Below are 21,172 nucleotides of genomic sequence, written 5' to 3'. Positions count from 1 at the left end.
AGAATATTGGCCAAAATTGTGCGTCTCTTGATCTTCACACACGTACAAAAATGACAGGGTGAACTGTGGTTTATCTAAGAACTTAGAACATAGAAAAATCCTAGCAAAGAAGTTGGCCCAGAAAGTCTGTGCCGAACAAGATAAACTAATTTTGCCTGCACATGATCCATATCTCTCCATTCCCTGCACATCCATGTGCCTATCATAAAAGCCTATTAAACGCCACTATTGTATCTGACCACCATCTCTGGCAGTGTGTTCCAGGCACCCATCACCTCTGTGTGAAAAACCTGCCTGCACATCTCCTTTAAACTTTGCCCCTCTCACCTTAAAGCTATTACCTCTAGTCCTTGATCCTGAGAAAAAGGTTCTGACTGTCAATAAAATGCCTCTTATAATTTTACATAAATATTTCTATCAGGTCTCCCTTCGACTTTCAGTGTTCCCCAAGAGAAAACAGTTCAAGTTTTGTCCAACCTCTCAGAAATTCAAAATCACACAAATCCATATTGGCCACCTGTTCTGAGTGCCATAATCTACTTGCCCTATGCTGATTCGACATGCCAAAACATGGGTAAAAATGTAGTAATGAAAAGGATTAAAATCAACTTTTCTTTAAATACATGATTGAGTAAAAGTAAAAGTAACTAGGAACTACTGACTAAAATGATGGTTGGCATCACCTTATTAGAATGACATTAAAAAATGCAGATGGTTATTTAAGCAGGTTTATTAATATAGTTTAATGCTTTGGTCTTACATTAGGATTAACGGGATTTAAAATATTTGTTTTCCATCTGAGCATTTGTTACTGGCAAAGCTGTCACCCTGGAAGCTTGGAAATAGGAACTTTATTTTACCAATTAATTCCTGTAATTGCTCAATACTGACTAATTGTATTTGTTTTTATATGTTTCATAATACTTTCAAAATTCTCAAATGAGGGACATGTACGATATTGATTGATGACATTGGATCAATATTATGTCTCAACACCATTTTAATGAAGGAATTAACCTGGTTATTTTAATTGTGTTAACGATGATGCTAAAATAGCTAACAGATAAATATTGGATTCATCTGCTTCTGTTTGCAGAAGGTTAATTCTTCATATCAGTTTTCAGATAGGGGTGGATGTAGATAAGATAACATTTTTACTTTAATGATACATTTGCATTTTAGAGTTCTACTGGAAAATACAGCTAATATTTGAGTAATGTGAGACATGACTTGCGTCAGCTTTAGCATGAATGGAAAGCGAAAGGCAACCTGGTTTGAAACTTACCTTTTCCCTCAATAGTGTTCCTCCATTTCCCGCATGGGTTGGTTGTAGTTTCACTAACGAGAGATTGATTGCAAGAGGGAATCAACAACTCGATCAGCATTGTACCCACCATGATGGTGGCAGATAACCTCCTGGGAACTTGGTCATTATTTATCTTACAATTCCAGTTCACTAAATGGGAAGGTGAACAATCAAAAGCTACAATTAATGTTATATGTTGTTACTGGTTTATAAATCTTTGAGTGCTTCTCACTCTTGGATGTTTTTGAATCTGTCAAGGTACCACACTCAAATCTTTTAGACCACTTTTGACTTACCAGCAACTTCTTTGTAACCACATTGATAGCAATGAACTGATGATTCATTTCCAATGAATTATACGTGTCAGTAACTATGGTTTCATTTTTCAAAGTTGACTACACTTTTATTATACTTAAGGTGGACTATACTTTAATATATTTTGTGGATGAGGAAAAACATTTCTTCCTCCGGTATTACTTCATGGGTGACTTGTATGGTGAAATAGCAAACTTAAGTGCTGCCTACCAGCCAAGATGAAAATGAAGTACGAGGGGAAGCTGGCCAAGAATATAAAGAAGGACAGTAAAAGCTTCTTTAGGGATGTTAAGAGAAAAAGATTAGTAAAGACAAATGTTGGTCCCTTGTAGGCAGAAACGGGTGAAATTATTATGGGGAACAAGGAAATGGCAGAAGGGTTGAACAGGTACTTTGGATCAGTCTTCACTAAGGAAGACACAAACAATCTACCAGAGGACAGAGGATCTAGCAAGACAGAGGAACTGAAAGAAATTTGCATTAGGTGAGAAATAGTATTGGGTGGACTGATGGAACTGAAAGCTGATAAATCCCCAGGGCCTGATGGTCTGCATCCCAGGGTACTCAAGGAGGTGGCTCTAGAAATTGTGGACGCATTGGTGATCATTTTCCAATGTTTAACAGATTTAGGATCAGTTCCTGTGGATTGGAGGGTAGCTAATGTTATCCCTCTTTTCAAGAAAGGAGCGAGAGAGAAAACGGGGAATTATAGATCAGTTAGTCTGACATCAGTGGTGAGGAAGGTGCTGGAGTCAATTATTAAAGAGGTAATAACGGCACCTTTGGATAGCAGTAAAATGATTGATTTATGAAGGAGAAATCCTGCTTGACTAATCTTCTGGAATTTTTTGAGGATGTGACAAGTAAAATGGATGAAGGAGAGCCAGTGGATGTAGTGTATCTAGACTTTCAGAAAGCATTTGATAAGGTACCACATGGGAGGTTGGTGAGCAAGATTAGAGCACAGGGTATTGGGGGTAGGATATTGACATGGATAGAGAATTGGTTGGCAGACAGGAAGCAAAGAGTAGGAATAAACGGGTCCTTTTCAGATTGGCAGGCATTGGCGAGTGGAGTGCTGCAAGGCTTGGGTCTGGGGCCGCAACAATTTACAATATATATTAATGATTTGGATGATGGAATTAGAAGTAACACTAGCAAGTTTGCAGATGACACAATGCTGGGTGGCAGTGTGAACTGCAAAGAGGATGTTAGGAGGTTGCAGGGTGACTTGGACAGGTTGAGTGAGTGGGTAAATGCATGGCAGATGCAGTATAATGTAGATAAATGTGAGGTTATCCACTTTGGCGGCAAAAACAAGGAAGCAGATTATTATTTCAATGGTGTCAGATTAGGTAAAGGGGAAGTGTAACGAGACCTGGGTGTCCTTGTACAGCAGTCACTGAAAGTAAGCGTGCAGGTACAGCAGGCAGTGATTAGTGTGGATGGCCATACGGATTGGCATGGATGTGATGAGCCAAAGGGCTTGTTTGCGTGCTGTACAACTCTATGAATCTCTGATAATGAGATCTGCTGTTTTTTGCTATGGTTTCTTAAAGTCTCAATATTTTATTATATGTTCCAAGCAGCTCAAGGGCATAGCTAGAAGAACTGTCAGAGACTCGGTCTGAAGAAGTGTCTCGACCCGAAACCTCACCCATTCCTTCTCTCCTGAGATGCTGCCTGATCTGCTGAGTTACTCCAGCATTTTGTGAAATAAATACCTTCGATTTGTACCAGCATCTGCAGTTATTTTCTTACACAGAGAGACTCAGGATCAATCCTGACTTAGTGTGCAATCTATGTGGAGTTTACGTACTTTCTCTATGACTGGGTAGATTTCCCCCATGTTTTTCATCCCAAAGCTCTCCGGGTTGATGGGTTGATTGTTGCTCCTAGTGGGGAGTTGATGAGAATATGTGGAGAATAATAAAGTGGGATATGTGTTGGAATAGTATAAATGGGTAGATGATGGTTGGTGTAAACTTGGTAGGCTGAAAGGCCCATTTCTGTCCTCCTATCTGAATCATATAACTTCAAGATCTGTCGCATTTTACCCTTTATAAACACAATATATGCATTCCTTTTAACATTTATTTGCCAACAGCTATAACTTACATACACAAAAAAGTTCATACTCTTCATTCCACAGCTAAATTCCTCCACAGTGCATCAAAATCTTATGTCTACTTCAAGCAGTCAGCAGAATACAATGCAGGATGTACCTCCCCACCCATGCATGACCCCAGTAAATGAACATGACCCCATTAACTGAAGATATCCTTCTATGTCATAAGGAAATATGAGACAAAGAATCAAATATATTTTATGGAGTGTAGAACTGCTTACTATTAACAAATGTCAGATTCTGTTGATAGGTTTACGGCTAAATACCTAAACAGCTAAGTGCAAACGAAGGATGCATAAATTAATGATCCATTGTAACAATACTTATTTGTAAATGATTGCTTCATGATGACCCTCAGTTCCGTTATTCAAAAGACTGGTTGGTAGAAAGATAATGGAGAATGAGTCAAAAGCCACTCAGTTTCACAAAGTTGCACAAACAAAAAATTAATATAAACAGCATGCCAGTTCTCATTTCAGTAACAATAATTGATACTGTCTGTATAATCTTCCTGTCCCACCAATCCATTTGCTTGGGGTGGACTTTGTGATACTGGTACTTGTCAGGTCTCTAGAACTGTCCCCTGACTGATGAATTCATATTTCATGCACATGCATCTTCAGCAACAAAAGAAAATCCTTTGAATTCATCTTGATTGATCATACGGACAAGAGCCTCATCAATTGGTGTCAGTACAGGACTCTCTGCAGTGAAGTCTCGATCAAAGTTGTTTACATCCCTGTTTGTTTTCTGAAGGGAAAGAAAAATATGATATAAGGCAACTGATCATCTGTGCTGTCCGTAACCTTTTTTTAAGATGGAGATTGGAAGTCTCCAGTGATTCTTACAAATTTCTACAGGTGCACCTTAGAAAGCTTCTCATTCTCACCGATCAAACAGCTAACAATGGGCTGTTTCCTTTATCGTCGTTACTTTTTTGCATATCTTTCATTCATTTGTTCTATACTGTATCTCTCTACATCACCGTCTATATCTCTCGTTTCCTTTTCCCCTGACTCTCTGTCTGAAGAAAGGTCTCGACCCGAAACATCATGCATTCCTTCTCTCCAGAGATGCTGCTTGTCCTGCTGAGTTACTCCAGCATTTTGTGTCTACCTTCAATAAGACATATTTTAGTCTATGCTAGGCGAACATGTCCTTAACTCCTTTCATTCGTTTTCTTTTCATTGAGTAAAACCTTCAGGAAAGCTGCATAGAAATGGTCAATAAACATATAATCTTGTTCAGAATTAGTGTTGAATGAGAACTGAGGATGCTTTATTTAACTTACAGTGCTTACAGTGATGAAAGTTCTGGCTTCAACGTGGGTGAAATGGGATGGCTCTGCTGACAGAGGTGAAATAATCACCTACAGATAGCTCTCATTCCTTTTCCGAGTGGCAGAGGTGGAGAAGCAGCATTAGTAGCTCCTACTATGCGTGTCTGAGACAGCCAGGCACACAAGCTCAGTCTTTCATAGCTGGTGGCTTTAGTTAACATGGTTATAGGCTGTTCAGATTTTCCCAGATCTGAAACTTTGAAATCTCCATGCATCGTAATATAAACTAGACACATTCCACAGCACGAAGTGCCAAACCAAACAAAACTGGTTCTATCTGTAGTGGATCAGAGAAAAATAATGGCAGAGTGATGGTCTGTGGTATAATACAGAAATTCAGACATCCATTTATGGGGAAGCAATACACTGTATGTGCATCTGTCCTACATCTTGGCCAGGCAACGTTCCAAAAGCAGAAGTTTTACTGCCTGGAAACACCTTGGCATTTTAAGAAATCCTGCCAATGTCCTTGTGTAGACGCAAAATAGATAAAATGAAGTAGGACAGGATTGTATCATTTTTAAATTCACTCCAGTAAGATTTATACTGTTGCCTCAACAGAGAAAGTACACACTGCAAATTTTCTGAGCCTTCTGGCAAAACGTATCAAGTGCAGTTATGCTCACTTCAGTACAAAATGTGTACCCTGTCAGATGCAGGAGGTAGGAGAGAAGTATTGTGAAGGATCTGTGTGTTATTGTTCTCCCACAACCAAAAGTTGCAGCATTTTGATGGTAATCTTAAAGGACAAACTTCCTAATTTCAGTATGAAAACTTACAATCCTGGGTTTGAAAGGCGGCTCGACTTTTCGTTGTTCAAGCAGTTCCCAATCGATTCCTTGAAAGAAGGGGTGGTCCAAAATCGCCTGCTCCCCACCTTGTGCTGAGACACATCCCAGCCGCTTGCTTGGATTTTTTATCATGAACTGGTGAAGAAAGAATAAAACTGTTACACTTTGATCTTATAAAGTTCATAAGTTTATGGAGCAGAATTAGGCCATGCGGTCCATCAAGTCTACTCCGCTATTCAATCATGGCTGATCTATCTTTCCCTCTCAACCCCATTCTTCTGCCTTATCCCCATAACACCTGACACCCATACTAATCAAGAACGTATCGATTTCCACCTTAACAATATTCATATACTTGGCTTCCACAGCCTTCTGTGGCAATGAACTCCACACAAACAAAGTGGCACAATTAGCGCTCAGGCTAATTTGCCTGATTCTTGCTGTGACACAGTTTTCCTCTTTGACTGACAACTGCTTTTCAATGTCTCGCCCAATTGAAAAGTATGGCACAGCAAACACATTCAATCCATTCCCAGATTTTAATTGGAGAGATGTAATTGTGGGCCAAAGGGCCTATTCCTGTGCTGTACTGTTCGAAGTCTTAGATAATTGGGAAGGAATCTACATCTTGTGATGCAAGACCCGGGGACGGCCGTGAAGAACAATGGGGACCGCTGTGAGGGACGGTGGGAGAACAAAGGGAGATCCGGTGTGGGAGAGTGGGGGGCATTCTAGTGTAGAATCCTCTGCCCAGGGGACAAGTCTGTGTTTGGTTGTTTGTTTGTTCATTTGTTCCGGTGAAGGCGCTGTGCACACAGCAGCCAGCCAACAGTCGCTTGTCTTTTTCTTTCTGTTTTCACTTTTAATTTCAAGTTTGTGTGCACCTTGTGTGTTGCGACTGTCGGCAGACCAATTTCCCTCCGGGGATGAATAAAGTTTTATCGTATTGTGTCGTATCGTATTGTTTCGTTTAGTTTAGTTTTCAGATACAGCATGGAAACAGGCCCTTCGGCCCACTGTGTCTGCACCGAAGAGCGATCGCCGCACATTAACACTGCCCTACACACACCAGGGAAAATTTACATTCATACCAAGCCTATTAACCTACAAACTTGTGCTTCTTTGGAGTATGGGAAGAAACCAAAGATCTCATAGAAAACCCACCCAGTTACAAGGAGAACCCAGTGCAGGCAGCACCCGTAGTCGGGATCCTACTCTGGCGCTGAAAGTGCTGTAAGGCAGCAACTCTACCGCTGTGCCATCGTGCCTCCCATGTGCTGCTCACCATGCGTCAGAAGGCCCTAATGTTATGCCTTCTCCATGAGGTGAGCCATTGTAAGTGGCGTCAGCGTCTTGCACTGCGAACAAGGGGAAATCAATCTGGGGCTGCTCTCAGTGCAGTGCACGAAAGCACAGTGCAACCAAAGACAGTCAGCAGTAGCGCAGAATGTTGAGAGTGAATGGAAAGAGTTTCACTAATATTAAAATGGGTGATCTGCCATTACTAGCAGTTGAAATCAGCTGCTGGTCAGTTTGTGGGTGCTCCACCTTCTGCCTCACATGATGTGGGGCAGATTCCCAGCCACGTGGAGCTAACTGTTAAATAGGATTCGATGGTCCAATGTGCTACTGTAGCATTCCACCTTATCCAAAGCCAAAAGTACATGATCCCAACTTTAGTTTCCAGCGGTAATGGCAAGTAGTCCCATGAAGTGAGTTGTACAAGTCTATTGAAGGAAGACACTGCCATCATTGCTAAAATATTTCTGTAAAAGTACAAAATTAAGTGGATTTTAACCCAGAAATACTGACGATAGAGTGATTAGAGTGTTCATCACTATGGTCTACAAATAGTTAGTTCATTTGTTTACAGAAAGAGTGTCAGCAATAGAATGAAAGGAGTGTGAATTGCAGCCTGATCTTGAACCAATTGGTATGCTACCTATGTTCTAGTTTAAAGGCACACCGTAAATAGTAACTTGAGCATTTGGACTTGACTTACTTGTCAAACATTTCTTTTACGAACAATATCATACCCACATAAAGTAGAAACCAGCTCCAACCTGTTTGTCCAAGATCCCTGAAATCTGCCAACAAAACTTATTGCCAAGTGCTTTTACAAACTGTGCTGTCAGCCAAATGCATGAAGATTGGTCAACAACTGATAAGAAGTACCCTTTGAAATCAAGTGAGAATAATCAGGGAAGTGATATTACACTGAACAAGGGTCTCGACCCGAAACGTCACCCATTCATTCCTTCTCTCCCGAGATGCTGCCTGACCTGCTGAGTTACTCCAGCATTTTGTGAATAAATCGATTTGTACCAGCATCTGCAGTTATTTTCTTATAATACAAGTGATATTACAGTTTTGCTGAACTTAATCCCAATGTTGCAACTCAGGAGTTAACTGCCAGAACCAAATACACAGACTGCAATAAACACAGCATCCCCTCTGTAAAACAAATAGGCACTCAGGAGCAATGAAAATGGAGCTCTCCAAGGCTTCTGAAGCCTTATATCTGTGATGGGCAATGTTATTGAGTTTCAGGTAATAACATTCCTTTAATACAAATCTATGCCCAGTCCTTCACTTATTCAACAAATTAATGGTGCTTGTGACTATTTCCTTATCCTTGTACAGCTATGCATTCTAATGTTACACAAAGTGCTTTTGGTGGGTGTAATTAAATACTGAAGGGAAAGGGCTGGTGGGGCATATCCAAATTGTTGACATTAAAGGAAGTATTAAAAGGTGAAATACACCAAGGACAGTGGATCACTAAAATGGTCTCGATATTTATCCTCTGTTGTTAGCACTAAAAAGTCAAAATAATAAAGTGGATTTGTTAATCTTGGCTGATGAAATTCTGTAATTAAATTCAATGACACCCAGCATTAGAGCAGAAATGGCCAGACCTGTTGCTGCTTTGCATGATTAGCACGCACGACGACAGAAGATGTTTTACTCCAACGTGTATACATTTAACACCTATTTTGTAAAGTCAGTGGATAGACAAGCAAATGCACATATGCATTCACACACGCATGCATGTACAGTGCCCTCCATGATGTTTGGGACAAAGACCCATCATCTATTTATTTGCCTGTGTACTCCACAATTTGAGATTTGTAACAGTAAAAAATCACATGTGCTTGAAGTGCACATTGTCAGACTTTAATAAAGGGTATTTTTATACATTTTGCTTTCACCATGTAGAAATTACTGCAATGTTTATACATAGTCCTCTCATTTCAGGGCACCATCATGTTTGGGACACATGGCTTCACAGGTGTTTGTAATTGCTCAGATGTGTCGAAATGCCACCTTATGCAGGTATAGGAGAGCTCTCAGCACCCAGTCTTTCCTCCAGTCTTTCCATCACCTTAGGAAACTTTTATTGCTGTTTATCAACATGGGGACCAAAGATGTGCCAATGAAAGTCAAAGAAGCCATTATGATACTCAGAAACAAGAATAAAACTGTTAGAGACATCAGCCAAACATTAGGCTTACCAAAATCAACTGTTTGGAACATCATTAAGATGAAAGAGAGCACTGGTGAGCTTACTCATCATAAAGGGACTGGCAGGCCAAGGAAGACCTCCACAGCTGATGACAGAAGAATTCTCTAAAAAATAAGGAAAAATCCCCAAACACCTGTTTGACAGATCAGGACCACTCTTCGGGAGTTAGGTGTGGATTTGTCAATGACCACTATCCGCAGAAGACTTCATGAACAGAAATACAAGAGGCTACACTGCAAGATGCAAACCACTGATTTACTGCAAAAACAGGATGGCCAGGTTCCAGTTTTGCCACGAAGTACTTAAAAGAGCAACCACAGTTCTGGATAAAGGTCTTGTGGACAGATGAGACAAAGATTAACTTATATCAGATTGATGGCAAGAGCAAAGTATGGAGGAGAGAAGGAACTACCCAAGATCCAAAGCATACCACTTCATCTGTGAAACACGGTGGTGGGGGTGTTATGGCCTGGGCATGTATGGCTGCTGAAGGTACTGGCTCACTTATCTTCATTGATGACACCACTGCTGATGGTAGTAACATAATGAATTCTGAAGTGTATAGTCACATCCAATCTGCTCAAGTTCAAACAAATGCCTCAAAACTCATTGGCTGGCGGTTCATTCTACAGCAAGGCAATGATCCCAAACATACTGCTAAAGCACCAAAGGAGTTTTTCAAAGCTAAACAAATGGTCAATTCTTGAGTGGCCAAGTCAATCACCCGATCTGAATCGAATTGAGCATGCCTTTTATATGCTGAAGAGAAAACTGAAGGGGACTAACGCCCAAAACAAGCATAAGCTAAAGATGGCTGCAATACAGGCCTGGCAGAGCATCACCAGAGAAGACACCCAGCAACTGGTGATGTCCATGAATCGCAGACTTCAAGCAGTCATTGCATGCAAAGGGTATGCAACAGAATACTAAACATGACTACTTTCATTTATATGACATTGCTGTGTCCGAAACATTATGGAGCCTCGAAATGGGGGGGACTATGTATAAACACTGCTGTAATTTCTACATGGTGAAACCAAAATGTATAAAAATGGCCTTTATTAAAGTCTGACAATGTGCACTTTAACCACATGTAATTTTTTTCTATTACAAATCTCAAAGTGTGGAGTACAGAGGCAAATAAATACATGATGGGTCTTTGTCCCAAACATTATGGAGGGCACTGTATGTGTGTGCACAAACACTCACAGATATGAACACATTTGCAAGCATGTGCATATACGTATGCACACACTCACAAGCACGCATGCACGATTACACACACATTTTATACAGATCCCGTATAATCCACTCCAGTTGGTCTTTAATTTGTTATGTACAAATTTATTTTTTAAAGTTCATGTACAAAAAAAGCTGTCACTGGCAAGGCCAATGTACATTCCCCATCTTTAACAGGCCTTGAATCGAAAGGACAGGCTATTTGCTATGCCAAATAGGGGTGAACCATGTTGTTGTGGGTTTGGAGTTAAGTGCCGGACAGAACAGGTAAAGGCACCAGATTTTGATCCCAAAAATGACCATATGATTTTTCTTATGGTGATATGGTTTGTTGCTAGCGTTACTGCACCTGAACTAAAAGTGAATCACTTACCATCAGAACAGAAGGAGGCAATTTAGTCCAGCCTGCTAATGCCAGTTTTTAAAAGGAGATATTCAATTAGTTCTAATCTTCCCCTCTTTGAACTGTTATAAAGTTAAGAAAAAAATTGCTAAACAATATTTTGCTGAAAGTAGATTCCAAGGAAACTATGGAGTCCATTGATATCCATATCCTAAAAAGTAGGAAAAAAGTGGTGTATATCTCACATATGATGGCTAAAAATGTCCACTGTTAATGGAACCAGCTTTGAAGTTTAAGTATTGGATGATTCACATGAAGTGGCTGATTGCTTTTTTATGCCAAAATAACTAATTTGAAATTCTATTTGTAATGACTGAATTCCTGCCTCACGTCAAACTATGTCTGAAGAAGGGTCTCGACCCAACTCATCACCTATTCCTTCTCTCCAGAGATGCTGCCTGTCCCGTTGAGTTACTCCAGCATTTTGTGTCTATCTTCGGTTTAAACCAGCATCTGCAGTTCCTTTTGTCAAACTATGTCTGAAGAAGGGTCTCGACCCAAAACGTCACCCATTCCTTCTCTCCAGAGATGCTGCCTGTCCCATTGATTTACTCCAGCTTTTTGTGTCTATCTGCAGTTCCTTCCCACACAAACTATTTCTAATGGAAAGTGCATCCATTTTTACATATTAGGGTAACTTTCCTGGCAAAATTTTCCCCACAGATTTGAGGTGCATTTGGAGAATGAGGGAAGTGTTCATCGTCATTGTTTGCAAACGTATAATCTAATTTGTGAAGATGGTGTTGTGGGGATTCTAGGGTGACTACTGATGGGGAATGGGAATGTGTGAACACCTGACAGAGCCACCTGGTCATGGTGCTACCCAAGGTAGGATCACCTGCTCAGATTTACACCCAACAACAAAACTGTACTTTAACTGTACTGTCTGAAGAAGGGTCTCGACCCAAAACGTCACCCATTCCTTCTCTCCTGAGATGCTGCCTGACCTGCTGAGTTACTCCAGCATTTTGTGATACCTTTGATTTGTACCAGCATCTGCAGTTATTTTCCTACACATATATACATTAACAATGTTCAGTGCCTCGCAGGGCTAGATGGAGAAAAAATTGTCATTTTATAATGTACTAGACCAAGTGGATCCGTTGGGCCTAAACCTCTCCTGCATTGGTGCAGCACCCTGTCTTCCCCCCCTCCCCTCAACCACCCCCTCCCCACTCCCTTCTCCCCCACTCCCCCCTCCCTTCCTCCTCCCCTCCCCCTCCTCTCCTTTCAAACTTAAAAATGTGAATAACTTAAAAAATATAACACCGATTTCAATAAAACTACTTGCATTATCACTAAAGTGACAATGGTGAGTAAGGTGGGCCTAAAATTGTCGCGCTATCATGTACCGTTTTGGCTGAAGTTCAGTCACAAACAAGATAACAAACGAGTTTTAGTATATAGATATCATTGTACAGCTCTCTTTAATTTGTTAGGTTAGGTATTCTTGGGTAGTTTATGGCTCAGACCAGCTTTAAATGATTATAAATAATGCTCTAATCCAACTTAGTTTGTGTCGTGTCACTGTCTTGTTTGCAACTGCTGGTAAGGAAATACTATTCAGTGGCAGTCAAATTGCTCAGCAAACTCACTGAGGAGAAGGAAAAGCATCCAGGATATCAAACACTAGCTAAGTTTGTGCTAGTAAATTAATTAAAGGAAGGCTTCCTGCACAAGCTCTGAAAATGAAAGAATTAGACAACATTCCTGGAATCATTTCCTGTAGGCAGGGCACCATTGTTCAGGTTATGTATGTTTTATTTGTTTGTGGCCAATTACTCACTCCGGGACTTTAGTCCTTACAGGGCAAACAGAGTGCAGCCAAATGAATGCTCCACACTTATTTGCGTAAAGACATAGAAAATATCAAAGCTAACATGGTACACAACTTCCGACAAATAAGAAGTCAATCCCTCTCCTGTTCGGTTGGGTGGTTTCAGTGTCATGCTGAGAAACAATAAGGCTGCAGAGTTGCTGACGACACCAAGCTTCCTGTAAACTGAAGGGGAAATAATGTTTAACAAAGGTGCTGTGGGTGTGACACACTGCACAATAACCCAAGGTTCACACCTCGCTGTGAATTAACGCATGTAGGAAGGTCATCATTCTCGCATGTACAAATAAGGCCAGACTTCATAAAGTAAAAGAATCAGATTAGAATAGAGAAAGCTCGAAGCTTAAACTGTAATGCAACATTGCGGCTCAGGAATTAACTCCCTTCATCTGAACTCCCTCAGTTTGAAGAAATGGCTCGACCCAAAACATCAACTATTCCTTTTCTCCAGAGATGCTGCCTGAGCCACTGAGTTACTCCAGCATTTTGTGTCTATCCCCCTTAATCTCTGCCTGTCGAGCCCAATTTGTGCTCTTTAAAACCCATCTCTTTAACCAAACTTCTGATGTAATTCATATACCATGAGCCAGCGCTAATTGTTGCTTGGTATTACAAAATGCTGGAGTAACTCAGCAGGTCAGGCAGCATCTCTGGAGAGAAGGAATGTGTAACATTTTGGGTCAAGACCCTTCTTCAGACTGTTAGGGGGGGCGGGACAAAGAAAGGATATAGGTGGAGACAGGAAGACTGGGAGAACTGGGAAAGGGGAAGGGATGAGAGGGACAGAGGAGCTATCTAAAGTTAGAGAAGTCACTGTTCATACCGCTGGGCTGTAAGCTGCCCAAGCGAAATATGAGGTGCTGCTCCTCCAATTTGTGGTGGGCCTCACTATGACACTGGAGGAGGCCCAGGACAGATAGGTCAGACTGGGAGTGGGAGGGGGAGTTGAAGTGCTCAGCCACCGGGAGATCAGGTTGGTTAAGGTGGCTGAGCGAAGGTGTTGAGCAAAATGATCGCCTAGCCTGCGTTTGGTCTCGCCGATGTAGAGAAGTTGACATCTGGAACAGCGGATACAATAGATGAGGTTGGAGGAGGTGCAGGTGAACCTCTGCCTTACCTGGAAAGACTGTTTGGGTCCTTGGATGGAGTCGAGGGGGGAGGTAAAGGGACAGGTATTGCATCTCCTGCGGTTGCAGGGGAAAGTGCCTGGGGAGTGGGTGGTTTGGGTAGGAATGGACGAGTGGACCAGGGAGTTACGGAGGGAACCATCTCTGCGGAAAGCAGAAAGGGGAGGAGATGGGAAGATGTGGCCAGGAGTGGGATCACGTTGGAGGTGACGGAAATGTTGGAGGATAATTTGTTGGATACGCTGGCTGATGGGGTGGAAGGTGAGGACAAGGGGAACTCTGTCCTTGTTACGAATGGGGGAGGGGGAGCAAGAGCGGAGCTGCGGGATATAGAGGAGGCCCTAGTGAGAGCCTCATCTGTAATGGAGGAGGGGAAGCCACGTTTCGTAAAGAATGAGGACATCTCTGATGCTCTAGTGTGAAACACCTCATCCTAGGCGCAGATGCGGCGTAGACGGAGGAATTGGGAGTAGGGGATAGACTTTTTGCAGGAGACAGGGTGGGAAAAAATGTAGTCCAGATAGCTATGGGAGTCAGTGGGTTTGTAGTAGATGTCGGTCACCAGTCTGTCTCCTGTGATGGAGATGGTGAGATCCAGAAACGGTAGGGAGATGTTGGAGATGGTCCAAGTATATTTAAGAGCAGGATGGAAATTAGTGGTGAAATGTATGAAGTCAGTGAGTTCTGCATGGGTACAAGAGGTAGCACCAATGCAGTCGTCAATGTAGTGGAGGTAGAGTTCGGGGATGGGGCCATTGTACGTCTGGAACAGGGATTGTTCGAGGAAGAAACGGTTGAGGAAGAAGAGGAGGGCTTCAAGACCATCCTTGTGGGGGATGGAGGTGTAGAATGACTGGACATCCATGGTAAAGATGAGGGAGTGGGGGCCTGGAAACCGAAAGTTATTGAGGAGTGCATGTGAGGTGTCTTGGGCATAGGTGGGGAGGGATTTGACCAGGGGGATAGGATGGTGTCGAGATAGGTGGAAATTAATTTGGTGGGACATGAACAGGCAGAAACAATGGGTCTGCCAGGACAGTTCTGTGCTTGGTATTCTTCTGACAAAGCAGCTTGAAGTGTTTTTGCTTCAGTACCAGTGTGATATAAATGGAAGTTGTTATTGTTTTTTGCTATGACATGTTTGACATCTTCCCTTAATGACCTGCACCTATTCTTGCAGCTCTTTAGCTCTTTAAATAAGAATGATACAAAGAATAATAAAGGAAAAAAAGTAGCTGACAATACCCATCGATATCACAATTCTTCAATCTGATATATATATTTAAGGCTGTAAGATCTGCTGGTACCATTGAATCAAGTTCCAGTTTTGAAGTTTTTTGAAAGATAATTAAGAATTCCCATGATGATTAGTTCGAAAAGGCAATATCAGGTACAGAGAGTCCTAGATTCTCTAGATGCCCCTCTAGATGCCCCCAACTCTCGGTCTGAAGAAGGGTCTCGACCCGAAACACCTATTCCTTTTCTCCAGAGATGCTGTCTGACCCGCTGAGTTACTCCAGCATTTTGGGTCCTAGATTCAAATCCTGGTCTCCACCTAGTTACTGAACTTTGCTATGGCAACCAGTGTTACTGCACCTGGCCTATGGAAACATAGAAACATAGCAACATAGAGAAGCATAGAAAATAGGTGCAGGATGAGGCCATTTGGCCCTTCGAGCCAGCACTGCCATTCATTGTGGTCATGGCTGATTATCTACAATCAGTAACCTGTGCCTGCCTTCTCCCCATATCCCTTGATTCCACCAGCCCCTAAAGCTCTATCTAACTCTCTTTTAAATTAATCCAGCGAATTGGCCTCCACTGCCTTCTGTGGGTGAAAAGGTTTCTTCTCAACTCAGTTTTAAATGGCCTCCCCTTTCTTCTTATTCTTAGACTGTGTCACCTGGTTCTGGACTCCTCCAACATTGGGAAATTTTTCCCTGCATGTAGCTTGTCTAGTCCTTTTATAATTTTATACATCTCTATAAGAACCCCTCTGATCCTTCTAAACTCCAGTGAATACAAGCCCAGTCTTTCCAATCTTTCATCATATGACAGTCCATCCATCTCAGGGATTAACTTCGTGAACCTATGCTGCACTGCCCCAATAGCAAGGATGTCCTTCCTCGAATTAGGAGACCAAAACTGCACACAATACTCCAGATGTGGTCTCACCAGAGCCCTATACAACTGCTCCTGAACACAAATCCTCTCGTTATGAAGGCCAACATGCCATTAGCTTTCTTCACTGCCTGCTGCACCTGCACGCTTATTTTCAGTGACTGGTGTACAAGGACACCAAGGTTTCATTCCACTTCCCCTTTACCTAATCTGACACTATTGAGACAATAATCTGCCTCCTTATTTTTGCTGCCAAAGTGGATAACCTCACATTTATCTACATTATACTGCATCTGCCACGCATCTGCCCACTCACTCAACCTGTCCAAGTCACCCTGCAACCTCCTAACATCCTGTTCACAGTTCACACTGCCACCCAGCTTTGTGTCATCCGTAAACCTGCTCGTGTTACTTCTAATTCCATCATCCAAATCATTAATATATATTGTAAATAGTTGCGGCCCCAGCACCGAGCCTTGCGTCCACTCGCCACAGCCTGCCATTCTGAGAAGGACCCATTTATTCCTACTCTTTGCTTCTTGTCTGCCAACCAATTCACTGTCCATGTCAATACCCTACCTCCAATGCCATGTGCTCTAATCTTGCTCACCAACCACCCGTGTGGGACTTTATCAAAGGCTTTCTGAAAGTCTAGATACACTACATCCACCGGCTCTCATTCATCCACTTTACTTGTCACAGCCTCAAAAAATTCTAGAAGATTAGTCAAGCAGGATTTCCCTTTCATAAATCCATGCTGACTTGGACCAATCCTTTTACCTCTGTCCAAATGCGCCGTTATTACCTCTTTAATAATTGACTCCAGCATCTTCCCCACCACCGATGTCAGGCTAACTGGTCTATAATTCCCCTTTTTCTCTCTGGCTCCTTTCTTAAAAAGTGGGATAACATTAGCTACCCTCCAATCCACAGGAACTGATCCTGAATCTATTGAACATTGGAAAATGATCACCAATGTGTCCACAATTTCTTGAGCCACCTCCTTGAGTACCCTGGGATGCAGACCATCAGGCCCTGGGGGTTTATCAGCCTTCAGTCCCATCAATCTACCCAATACTATTTCTCGCCTAATGCAAATTTCTTTCAGTTCCTCCGTCTCCCTTGATCCTCTGTCCACTAGTACATCTGGGAGATTGTTTGTGTCTTCCTTAGTGAAGACAGATCCGAAATACCTGTTCAACTCTTCTGCCATTTCCTTGTTACCCATAATAATTTCACCCATTTCTGTTTTCAAGGGACCCACATTTGTCTTTACTAATCTTTTCCTCTTAACATACCTAAAAAAGCTTTTACTGTCCTTTATATTCTTGGCCAGCTTCGCTTCGTACCTTATCTTTTCAGCCCGTATTGCCCTTTTTGCTATCTTCTGTTGTCCTTTGAAAGTTTCCCACTCCTCTGGCTTCCTGCTACTCGTTGCTACCTTATACATCTTTTCTTTTAGTTTTATTCCATCTCTACCTTCCCTTGTCAGCCACGGTTGCCTCTTACTCCCCTTAGAATCTTTCTTCCTCTTTGGAATGAAATGATCCTGCATCTTCTGGATTATGCCCAGAAATTCCTGCCATTGATGTTCCACCGTCATTCCTGCTAGGATCCTTTTCCATTTGACCTTGGCCAGCTTCTCTCTCATGCCTTCATAGTCCTCTTTGTTCAACTGCAACACTGACATTCCTGGTTTAACCTTCTCCCTCTCAAATTGCAGATTAAAACTAATCATATTATGGTCACTATGGTAACTAATCATAGAAACATAGAAACATAGAAAATAGGTGCAGGAGTAGGCCATTCGGCCCTTCGAGCCTGCACCGCCATTCAATATGATCATGGCTGATCATCCAGCTCAGTAGCCTGTACCTGCCTTCTCTCCATACCCCCTGATCCCTTTAGCAAAAAGGGCCACATCTAACTCCCTCTTAAATATAGCCAATGAACTGGCCTCAACTACCTTCTGTGGCAGAGAATTCCACAGACTCACCACTCTCTGTGTGAAGAAATGTTTTCTCATCTCGGTCCTAAAAGACTTCCCCCTTATCCTTAAGCTGTGACCCCTGGTTCTGGACTCCCCCAACATCGGGAACAATCTTCCCGCATCTAGCCTCTCCAACCCCTTAAGAATTTTATATGTTTCTATAAGATCCCCCCTCAGTCTTCTAAATTCCAGCGAGTACAAGCCCAGTCTATCCAGTCTTTCCTCATATGCAAGTCCCGCCATCCCAGGGATTAATCTGGTGAACCTTCTCTGTACTCCCTCTAAGACAGGAACGTCTTTCCTCAGGTTAGGAGACCAAAACTGCACACAATACTCCAGGTGCGGTCTCACCAAGGCCCTGTACAACTGCAGCAGAACCTCCCTGCTCCTAAACTCAAATCCTCTTGCTATGAATGCCAACATACCATTCGCTTTCTTCACTGCTTGCTGCACCTGCATGCTTGCTTTCAATGACTGGTGCACCATGACACCCAGGTCACGTTGCATCTCCCCTTCCCCCAATCGGCCACCATTCAGGTAATACTCTGCTTTCCTGTTCTTGCCGCCAAAGTGGATAACCTCACATTTATCCACATTATATTGCATCTGCCATGCATTTGCCCACTCGCCTAATCTATCCAAGTCACTCTGCAGCCTCCTAGCATCCTCCTCGCAGCTAACACTGCCACCCAGCTTCGTGTCATCCGCAAACTTAGAGATGTTGCATTCAATTCCCTCGTCCAAATCATTAATATACACTGTAAATAACTGGGGTCCCAGCACTGAGCCTTGCGGTACCCCACTAGTCACTGCCTGCCATTCCGAAAAGGATCATATTATGGTCACTATGGAACAGAAGAAGCCGTGAGTGCTTCAACTCCTGTCTGCTATTGAGGATGCTCTGTGGAATGGTGGACTTTAACTGGCACAGGCCAGGGCCCATCAACTTGATCCTCAATTGATAAATTAATCTGAGCTTTCCCATGAAGAATAAGCACCTTCATGAGGTATCAGAAGGCATCCTTCACCACTGGGTTTCCCCAATGGCAGTCTCAGCACAAGGGCGAAGAAAAATGGTCAGGGTTCTGTTTTTCATTTAAATGGTATATATGTTGGCAGTTATTGTCTATTACATTAGTTCCCCTCATACGACAGTCGAGGGCCAATGTCATTGCATGGTCTGAAGTGTCATATGAACCTCATCTGGTAATGATGGCAGATTTCCTTCTTTGAAGAACATCAGTGGACCAGATTGAGTTTTATGACATGCAATAATTTTGTGATGATTAATAGCAGATACAAACCTTTTATCTGAGATTAATTTAATTAATTGAAATTAACTATTCCACTAACCTGGTGGAATTTGAAGCCATGTCTCCATATCAATAGCCAATGCCTTTCAATACCAGTCCAATAACTTAACATGTAGTATAAGAAAATAACTGCAGATGCTGGTACAAATCGATTTATTCACAAAATGCTGGAGTAACTCAGCAGGTCAGGCAGCATCTCGGGAGAGAAGGAATGGGTGACGTTTCGGGTCGAGACCCTTCTTCAGACTGTCTGAAGAAGGGTCTCGACCCAAAACGTCACCCTTTCCTTCTCTCCCGAGATGCTGCCTGACCTGCTGAGTTACTCCGGCATTTTGTGAATAAATCAATAACTTAACAACTATGCTACCATCATTAGTATGTTGAGCATTTGAATATACAGTTGGTTTAGCAATGGAAAGCAGGAAGCAGGGTGTAACAGGTTGGTGGTCATTCTAATCTATAACTGAGTTAGCTCGTAAATATCAAAACGAATATTTCTTATTAAGAATTTGTTGATATTGCAAAATATCCCTTGGACATCTTTCTTGTGAATTGACACTCATCTCACCTTTCCCTTCCATACTAAAATTCTTGAATGTGTTGTTGCCTCCAAAATACATGCCCACCTACCTCTGAACTCTTTCCCTTAGGTTTCTGTGCACATCATCAAACCTGTGCTGTCATGTCCGTTGCCACCGCCTTTGGCTCCTGTCCCAAACTCCTCTGTTCCCTCGCACTGACTTTGTTCCTTTCCTAGGAAACAACCTAAGGCTGAATCAGACTGCTTGCAACATCACAATAGTTGTCATTTGATCTTGTAACTTCAGTTTGAGACATCAACTCCACAACATCACCACCTTAAGCCTTATAATATCTCCTGACCTGCATTGCTCTCAGATTGTCTGTTTCTGAAACCATCCACCTTGCCTCTGCTACTGGAAAACATGGTAGGTCCATCAGACTGAAGAAGGGTCTCGAAACAAAATGTCACCTATCTATATCCTCCAGAGATGCTAGCTGACCCGTTGAGTTATTCGAGCATTTTGTGTTCTATGCAAGATTCCAGCATCTGCAGTTCCTTGTGTCTACACCTGATCATTTGCCCCTCTGTAAAGTTAAACAAATATCCAAATTCACCAAGCAAAATGCAAAACCAGGCCAAGAAATGTGAATACAATAAGGAGAATATTCTTGTGCATTTTGGATAATGAACTTAAATACAGCGAACATTACTCCTTCACACTGGTGGTAAAAGGGAAATTAATTTCAGTATGATCATTAATCATTCACTGACTCATGACTCAAAAGTCAAGAATGTTTAAATGTCAGATATATGGGGAACAGAACAATGAAATTATTGCAGTAGCTCGACAGACATATTAACGCAGCAGATAAATATGCAATAAACAATTAATTATCAGCTATATGAGGTAACCAAACCATAAAAGTACACGGTGCACCTTTACAAAGTCCATAGTTTTTCGATGCTGAGGTAGGACTGTGCAGTGTGGTTCAAGAGGCTAATGGCTGATGGGAACAAGCTGTTCTTGAATCTGGTGGTAATAGATTTCAGGCTCCACTACCTTTTCCTCGATGGTAGCAGTAATATGAGAGTGTACCCAGGATGATGTGGGCCTTTGATGATATTAGCTGCCATCTTGATATAGCGCTTCCTGTAGATACCTGAGGGGGGGAGTGGAGGTGGTGGGGGGGGGGGGGGGGTGGGGGGTTGATACC

The 21,172-nt window shown here is 42.2% G+C and overlaps 1 protein-coding gene across 1 annotated transcript in view; it reads right to left on the bottom strand.

The window, feature by feature from the left end:
- Positions 1 to 3,708: 3,708 nt before the first annotated feature.
- The window catches only part of prkcha (protein kinase C, eta, a), a 185,910-nt gene continuing 168,446 nt past the window's right edge, over positions 3,709 to 21,172 (bottom strand). Inside the window, exons 13-14 of the mRNA XM_078406761.1 lie at positions 5,868 to 6,014; positions 3,709 to 4,499 (exon numbers count right to left, since the gene is read on the bottom strand). Of these exons, the coding sequence (XP_078262887.1) occupies positions 4,353 to 4,499; positions 5,868 to 6,014 (294 nt within the window). The 3' untranslated portion in view covers positions 3,709 to 4,352. The remainder of the gene's footprint in view (positions 4,500 to 5,867; positions 6,015 to 21,172) is intronic.

Source organism: Rhinoraja longicauda, chromosome 10 (genome assembly GCF_053455715.1).
Source record: "Rhinoraja longicauda isolate Sanriku21f chromosome 10, sRhiLon1.1, whole genome shotgun sequence".
In the NCBI taxonomy this organism is placed as follows: domain Eukaryota; kingdom Metazoa; phylum Chordata; class Chondrichthyes; order Rajiformes; family Arhynchobatidae; genus Rhinoraja; species Rhinoraja longicauda.
Note: the sequence above shows the minus strand (reverse complement) of the source record. Positions and strands in the feature narration are given on the sequence as shown.